General features: G+C 36.1%; 1 protein-coding gene across 1 annotated transcript; it reads right to left on the reverse strand.

Annotated features, from left to right (window-relative positions):
- Nucleotides 2,765–3,762, reverse strand: LOC109947355. Its single transcript, XM_020557300.1, has 3 exons — nucleotides 3,230–3,762; nucleotides 3,077–3,144; nucleotides 2,765–2,787 (listed from the first exon to the last, which is right to left on the reverse strand). The coding sequence occupies exons 1-3, from the start codon at nucleotides 3,760–3,762 to the stop codon at nucleotides 2,765–2,767; spliced, it is 624 nt and encodes a 207-aa protein (XP_020412889.1).

A 9,301-nucleotide genomic window follows, 5' to 3' on the forward strand; every position in this document is an offset into this window, starting at 1 on the left:
ATCGAAATGGACATGATTCCTTCTCTTTCCTCCGACTGTAGTGAAGTGTTTCGAATTCATTGAAAAGTTTTTGGAATGGAATGATTTGAGGAGTGGCAGAGGGGATAAATGATAATATTTGGGGTACACGTTTTGTTTTAGCCTCTGTTTATAGTGTTTTGAAAAGGTGTTTCCAGTTGGGGTTTTTCCAAGTTGACCCTTTTGAAAGAAACTGAACCCCAGTGAATTAAAACTTAAGACAAAAGAAGGGAAAACGTCATAACGGTGCATACAGAGTCAGATAGTCAAAAGGTTAATTAAATGGCTATTTGCATAGCCATTTTTGGGTTTATCCCACTATCAAATTCATTGATACAAATGTGATGGATTACTGACTAGTGACAGAAGGTCCCATCATATACTTTTTCATTTTCCCACACCCAACTACCCCTAGTAATGTTATTAAAATGGAACCAATAATGACGGATTCTTATCCAACTAGTTGCCTTAATGAAATATAAATAAATTAATAAAATTGAAGCAGTGTCCCCTCATTATTCAGAAAATATATTTGGTAGTGAAGTAGTTTATATTGCTTTTCGGGCTAAAAGATGTCACAATGCTGACGGTACAGGTGTCGACATCGTGACCAACCCACCAAATGATCCCAAAAAAAAGAAATATAACTCGATTTGGGCAGAGATGAGAGAGAGCTGAGTGACAAGTTTGGGGTTATAAGCGAAGGGGTATAAATGACAACTATGAGTGAGAAGGTATGAGTCCGAAGAGGTTTCAGTGAGAAGATCTGAGTGAGAAGAGGTACAACTGAGAAGATTCAACATGTCTTCATCTTCATCTCCCGCTCAAACAAAGAGGTGTCAGTATTGTGGAGCTACAATGGTGCTTCGGGTTTCAAAATCTGACAAAAATCGAGGGAAGCCATTCTGGAAGTGTCTAACCTCCTATGTAAGTTTTAATTTAAAGAATATGTATGTGGGTGAAAAAAAAACGTATGTCTAACTCTGACTGAATTATATTCCATATATGATGCCTGCAATTAGAGAGCCACCAGTTGCAATGGATTCGAATGGGTTGATGTAACCTCCGCTGAAGCAGAACATCAAGATGACACGTATGATGCTAGAGTGCTGAACATGCTGAAGTCCATTAAGGACTTGGTATTAGTTTTATTAGTTGTATCAATTGTCATTTTATTTGTTCTTTTAATGATCATTTAACTGCACGGTTTAAAAGATTGTGAAAGTTCTCCCGCACAACACATGTTGCACGCACCACCAATGAGACCATTTTACCCATTTTGTAATATTTGGTAACTGCATGTATTTCGCATGTTATAGAAACGATATTGAATGTTTCTTGAAGGTTTATTGAAGGTTTATTGATAGTTTGCTGCATGTATATGGAATATCATTGCCCCGAAATTGGATGTTTATTGGGGCCACAGGTATCACTCAAGTAAGAATGAAGGGGGGAAACGGACCTTATTCTTTCTTTTAGTAGGAAGAACAACTGTTAAGTTTAATATCCTATTCAATACGACTTCCCTATGGTTGGTATACTTGGGGACTGAAGTAGATTGCATCATTATTGTGGGCAAGGGCATGTCTATTGTGTGTGTTAAGGGAGTATTGTGTGTATATTGCATGTCTATTGTGTGTATATTGCATGTTTACTGTGTGTATATTGCATGTCTATTCTCTGTATATGGCAGGCCAATTTTGTGTATATTGTATGTCTGTTGTGTGTGTATTGCTTGTCGGTGCGTTTGTGAATTCTTGTTCATTTTGTGTATATTGTCTATGTTTCTACTTTTATACTACTGAGCTGCCGAAAACCTTTCGCATGTTTAGACACCTATTATGATGCAACACATTGCGATTAATGGTGGCTTGCATCAACAATGACATATCACTTTGCAATGATGTAATACACTTAAAAAGCCATCTTCAAATCCCAATTCACATATGCAGTCTTAAAATTCCAATTCAATGCAGTTTGGTTAACAAACATGTAAATGTCATGAAGGAGTTAGCGGTAGAATTCGATAAGGACCCGTACGTCTCTATTGTGTATTTACATTAGTTTGAGAATGGACATTCCCAAAACCTTCTCATGTACCATTTGTCATCTTCAACCAATATCATGGGAAGTAAGCATCTCCCCTTGTTATCTCCGCAGCCAATTTCAACCGAAAAAAAGGCATGTTGTGCGAGGTGCAAGTAGCTAACGGAAGCTCAGTGCTGAAAAGCTCAATGTACTTTAACACAAACATGCCACAATCGCCTCTGAAGCAAAACAAGAACTCGATCAATTCAACTAATGACATTCTAACGTAATTGACAATTGAAAGTAATAAAATTAAATTGCAAGTTGTGCTTACTCATTAGACTGTTGTGGAACATCCACACGCTCTATTGGCCACGGACACCACCAATCTCGGCTGCAATTGTTTGCATAAACACCTTCTTCATAAAAGTCGATGGTGTTGAGAAGATTTGGAAGCGTAATTGATAGCGGGCCGAGTTCTTCCTTTACGATGTCATCTGGAATTAGTGAAACCTTTGAATCGTACACTTTGATTTCACACAATACCAGATCAATCATTACAGCCACCCAATGCTTGTACTTCGTCAACATAAATGGGGTATACACCTTATAGACGTTCTGCCAATCCAACCCACACGGAGGAACCTTCCCATTTACAACGTTTAGTAAACTTTTTCTGATTTTCCACCCAAGCTGCTGTTTTTTTCTTTTATTATCGTCAAAGCAAGTACGAATGTGATTCTGTGAAATACAAAACAATCAATGGTTAAACACCTCCACTAGTGTGTGTATGGAAAATGTGTAATTATTAACGGCACTTGGTCAAGGCCGATGACATACCATAAAAAAAAATCGGTCGTTGTCCAGTCTGCTATTTCTACCGAATCTGTTTCCAACTGTTGTTGTCGCTTCCGGATGAGATACAACCCCAAATCAATGTGCTGCAACATGTTTTTCTTGTCAATCTCATAATCTATGTACATTAAAACAAATGCATAATCAATTACACTTACATCTCCTTTCAGCCAACCATCAGCTTTCACGAGGGAATCGAAGAATTCAATCTCAGCTTCCACGTTGCCAAATTGCATCACCAAACTATGAATATAAAACAGTTTTAGAACACTGTATATAAAAAATTATATACAGTCATGCTTCTATCTTATAATTGCAAGGGACTTACTTTGGGTCCTGGCGCCATTCCCAACAAAGTTTCAGCAAATTCACCAGATCATCATGCGGAATCGCCTTCATTGGGTCTAACATCTTCAGTCCGGTTGTCTGTGCCCCAGTTTTTGGAACCAATTCACTGCCTTCAATGATCTTCCACATAGGAATGATCCTCTTCCTTTTCCGTAATTGGACCCCTTGTGCCACAGCTTTACCTTTATCATTCAACCACACGTTCAACTGAGATAGCACAGCTGTAGGTTCATCCAAATCAATGTCCCCGACAGTAAACTCAAGCAGTGTCCCCTCCGTGCTCTCGCCAATGTCACCCCCAAGCAACATAACTTCATTATCTTCTTTCTCACATTGGTTTCTTTGCACTTCCTTTTCCTCACTTCTTTGTGTTTTCACTTCCTTGCCCTCCCTTTTTTTCCTTTGCAGTTTCTCTCCCTTACTGCTTTTTCTTTTCACTTCCTCTCCCTCACTGCTCTGTCTTTGGGCTTCCTCTCCTTTGCTACTTTTTACTTGCACTTGCTCAAGTGTCATAGTTGCAATAACTATTTTTACTTGTTTTGCAAAAGGATAACTACGTATGTCTCGTAATACTCTCTCTCTTTTTTCATACTTCAAAACTATATAAGTACATTCAATAACACTCTAAGGGAAGAGTGTGCATAATTGAATACCTTTTTATGACCCATCGGTTGAACACCCCTATAAAAATTACGAAGATGATATTTTTCACCTTTATATGGTCCTAAATAGCCTCTCATTTATGGGTATCCCGCATCTACTAGATAATATTTTCTTAAAAAAGAAATTTAATTGATTATTTACAACGTAAAAAACTTAAATATAAATTATATGAATTTTTTTTTTAAGATAGAAACAGTATCATTTGGGAGTTTAGTAAAATTCAAACTTTGATCACGTAAAACCAATAGAAATATCCTTGTATCATGGGCCGTGCCTTCCCATCCGGCACATGCGAATATAAATTGCATGTCAAAATTGCATGCAACCATCACATTTTGGGTATGTATCCTCTTTCTATCAATAAATGGTATTTGATTAGAATGAGGTACTATGCTTGCACATAAACATCATCTATAGCAACAATACAATCATACAAGTGATTAAAAGACAAATATAATATTAGTTACAACGTACTAGAACATAGACAAATATTTAAGAGTAGTAGATGCAATAGTTACCTTAAAATGAGGTATATATCTAGAATCCTGTAGGATTTCCTTTGGAGTGTTGTTAAACACATTTTCCAATGGTTTAATTACATTCACAACCAATCGATATACAACATCAAGTAAGATATTAAAATATATGCTCACAGTCTCACCAAAATGTTGAAAGCGATCATGTGCTTGCCTATTTGCACAACCATGTCCTAAGACTTTCATTTCCTTATAACACTCTCATCAACCAAATATTTCATGTATGATGGTCATTCATACACATGGTCTTATGAATTTATTTAATCTAATAAAGTTCAATTAGACGGGTAATGACGCATATAATTTGGTTGATCTCCTCCTCATCTTATGGAATGGACATGTTTTAAAAAACCTGCAAATGTATTTATTTCCTTCAAATATCATTTTCACTATGCATGCATGTTTATATAACATAAAATATAATGAAAAAAATTAAAATATTACTCACAAATTCAAATAAATGATCATCCAACATTAATTCAAAAATCACTCACAAATTCAAATAAATTAACAATACAACAAACAAAACATAAATTAAAGTCACCAAACTAGCAAATTATAGCCTTCAGCTAACTCATGATTAAGAAATTGAAACTTAAGGTCAGGATCTTCCATGACAACAAACATCTCTCTCTTCTCTTGAGAACAAAATAATTTAGTTGCAAATCAGCACAACTTACTACCACGCTCTACCCCAAGTAAAGTTGCAACATCTTTTATTACTTTAGCAATACTAGTTGCTTGTGAAACTATATTAGCCATTGATGTTCCAATACTTCTACTCTCAACTACCTCAACAACACATTCAATTTGCAGTGATAATTTTGCAGCACCTCCCATTTTTCCCCCTCATTTACCTTTCTTCTCGTTATTATCTTGAATTTTAAGTCATTGATTAGTTCTCTTTTTTGGCACATTGTTTGTAGTTTGAGTGGTTTCAATTGGTACAGACTCATTCAAATCATCATTAACTTCAAGAAGATTGACATCACATCACTTTCAACTGGAATTACACCAGATGTAGGTGCCCAAGAGTGCTTACAAATGGTTGTGACGTTCAAAAACATCCTATCTAACTTCTCCTCCATCTTAAGACTAATACCCTCAACTTGGAACCTTGCATATATTGGGTTTTGTCTGTATTATGACATATACAAATATTATAATGAATTTTTAAACATCTTTTAAAAAAAAACATAGATATCAACACTATATTAAAACAATGACAAAAAATTCAAATATTTGAATTTTATCTTGCCACCATTCGTCAGATGCATCAACGATATTCTTAGCAACATTCGAACCAAGACTAGTTTCCTTTCCTTTTAGATCTTTCCATAATTTCCATTCTTTTTTTAGTAAATCCCATTGTTTTTCAATTGTAATCTTCATATGGTCTTCATATCCCTTCACTAATATTTGTAACCAACTTTGCTCATTCAATTTTATTAAAGTGAGTATCAAGACGATTGCCTAGATCCACCTCCTTGATACAAAGGTCAATGAATATGGCTATAGTTTAAGCATTCCACAATGTTGACAATTTTCTGGATCCACTCGCAACATTTTCAGTTATGGTGAAGTTACTATTCTTCTTTGCCATCTTATTGCAACAAAGACATTATATATAAGCACAAAAAAAATAATAGTTATATAGGTAAATTACAAAACAAACCAAACTGACACAACTCAAATGCAGTGCATAGGTGTTTATCTAATTTGAATAGTGCATAGCTGTTCATCTACCTCAAATGCAAGAATAGGTAGCATTTAACTGACTGTATACAATCTGATCAGAAATGGATCAAGTAATATCTTTCTTTATCCAAGAAAAAGTAGTTTTAGTTGATAATATGTGGAGGAAAGTAGGACAAATGGCCGATACTATTGGAAGGATTCCTCTTTGGATAATAGGTACTGTAGCGGGTATTCTATTAGAAAGTCACACTGTAGAAACCAAGGATACAAAACAAGGCTAATAAGGCAGGTTATGTTCTAATATGCTGTTGTACAATCAAAAAGTAACATCTTCATAAATGGTTCAAACTAGCAAAAAGATAAAATTAAAGGATATAGAACTAACATCAGTTCATCGCAGTATTCAACAGTACAGTGTAAAGGATATTCCTCGTTGTGTGCTAATTGAACTATGAATATAGCTTTGCTAATAAAAATTAAAGAAGAAATTTTCATACCGTGAAATATGCAGGAATTTTAGGAATCACAATCTTGAATTGCTCAGGAGACAGACCCTATCATATAATAAAAATAAAAATTGTGCAAAGCACATTGTCAAAAGAAATCTTGTCATAAACTATAATAAATTCTAAATTTGTTTCGTTAGGGAATAATCATAGAAGTGTTTTTAGCTTTTGGTAGGAATCATTAAAATATCCCAAACCTTAAGTATAATTTCATTCGTAGACAAGAACTCACATTTTCCTTTTGATGGCTACCAATTAGAAGAAGATTACCATCGATATTTATGCTTGTAAGCACAACTTACAACATATCAAACTGACATTATAATATGAGAGAGAGAGAGAGAGAGAGAGAGAGAGAGAGAGAGAGACCACAAATAGGAGCACTGATGCTGCCATAGCTCAAATCAAGACGCCATGATATTCAGAGTTGCAGTAGCAATTGCATTAGAAAGGAAGACAACTATCTATTAATCATATCTTGGGGTAAACTATAGCAGATTCATTTTTTCCTAATTGGCATTCAACAACTTCATAAGGAGGTAAGGTTTGGCAAAGCAATAAACTGGCCATAGTGCAACTCCAAAAAACCTTTCTCCAAGGCCAAATTATAGGAAGGGTTTCCATTAGAGAGGATTACAGTTCAGATTCTGCAAACCTCAACAAACATCAGAAAAAGTGATGGTCAGGAAAAGGGTGAACTAGTCAAATATATGTATGAGGTCTCGTAATAGAACTTGCCATAACGATATCTTAGCTAATGATTATGCTATAAGAGGCTTGAGATTTTCCATAAAATTAAGGTAATGTCTAGTACAACATAGGCTAGTGCATGCAAGAAAACAAGGTAACTATGGATAAGCGGACAGAGACAGGAAAAAGAAAACCAATAGGCAAGACAATAATGAAACATAAATTTACAATGAAGAAGAGTAAAATAGAACAGAAGAAACAATCTACACCCTTAAGATATGCTAGAGCAAGGATCTCAAAGAGTAATGATACAGTCACAGAGAACAAAATAAACATATGCACATATAAGAGGAAAAAAAATTATCTATTACATTCTTTTTTGTATTTTATATTATTGAACGGCAGAAGTAAGACAACATTAGTACTTAACGAACAGATCATATATATATATTGGTCTGCCACCTAGCAATTTGAAAACAACCTAGTAATTTATCATGTTTATCTACTTTAATCCCCACGCACCACTAAGTAATCCAAGCCAGCCCCTTGCAATTTGAAAACAGGCTATATGCAGCGTGAATTCAAACTTAACCATCATTACCACACATATCAAAATGTGCATCTTGAGTTGAGCCCACGAGGTCAACTTTAGCAGCCCACATAAAGATTTCCTACGAGTTTCTACAGGAACTAGTCTCACTAACTAACCACCTTTTGTTGCACACAGCAGCAGCTCTGAAAGGTCGTTCAGACCTTTCATCGAACATGTATTCCGCACCTTTGATCGAACTCCCTAATCAAACCAACGAAGCCCTAAAATCTAAACATCCTTAACCACAAACAACAAACACGACAACATGGTAGCAAAAGCAACTGTAACATCCCGACCCAATTTTTCACCATTTATTTAATCTATATAAATTTTTTAATTTAATTAGTTGTGAAATTATAATTTTGCCCTTGGATAGGGTTACTTGGTCATTTTTATCCTTTAGGATTTTGGGAAATTGTATGGTACTGTTGCATAGAGCGCGTCGTTACGAGTTTATAGCCACGTAGTGGGCTCAAATTAGAGTTTTAACGAAGAAGTTATGGTCAATGGAAGTATAGTTGCACAACCGTAAATATCGCAAAGTCAAATTTTAAAAAACCCAATCAAATCTCTCTCTCTCTCTCTCTCTCTCTCTCACGAAATTCTCTCTTCTAGGGAAAAAACCCCCATATAGCCGGCCACTGTTTTGGCTGGCAACAACCACCTCCAGCCATCACTTGCGATAGGATCAGTCCTAAAAGAATCGGACTGCCTCCCTCTCTCCGTCCCACCCCACCTCCGACGAAACCGCTGCCCTAGCTGCCGTCAAAAGCTTAAAAACCGACTGGAAATTCCTTGAAATTTTTGGCGTTTTGGGCCACCATTTTTGTCGATCCATGTATGTTTTCTTATCCTTTCAACGTGATCTAGTTGATGGTTGGGTTGGTTAGGATCGATTTTGTAGTTTTGCAACTCGTTTTACGATCTAAGTTTTGGCTGGTTTTCGGCAAGCTTCGACCATTTTTTGATCGTGGCCCAAGAACAAAAGTTGCTCCACTAGTTGTTCTGATCACATAGGTATAGGTATTGATGGGTTTTCTTGAGAATTTTCAGGTCGTCGAAATTTTCTCAAGCCACCCACGTGCTGCTGGCGTGTGTGGTGGCTCGTGGGCCATATTTGGTGGCCTATTTAGTTCTAAAATATTCCTCATGTCATCTCGAGCATGACGGTATGCTCGAATTTGAATTTGGTTATCGTTTGGGGGTCGATCGGATTTAGGCATATTAAACGTTATATGAGTTCGTTATGTTCGGACCGTTGGATTGACTCCATTTTCAACTATGTTGATCTAGGTACCTCTAAGATCATGTAGGAATTCGCGGATCAATAATCGAAGTCTCGGATGCTCCGATTCAATGATTCAAAG

Source organism: Prunus persica, chromosome G2, assembly GCF_000346465.2.
Source record: "Prunus persica cultivar Lovell chromosome G2, Prunus_persica_NCBIv2, whole genome shotgun sequence".
Taxonomy (NCBI): Eukaryota; Viridiplantae; Streptophyta; class Magnoliopsida; order Rosales; family Rosaceae; genus Prunus; species Prunus persica.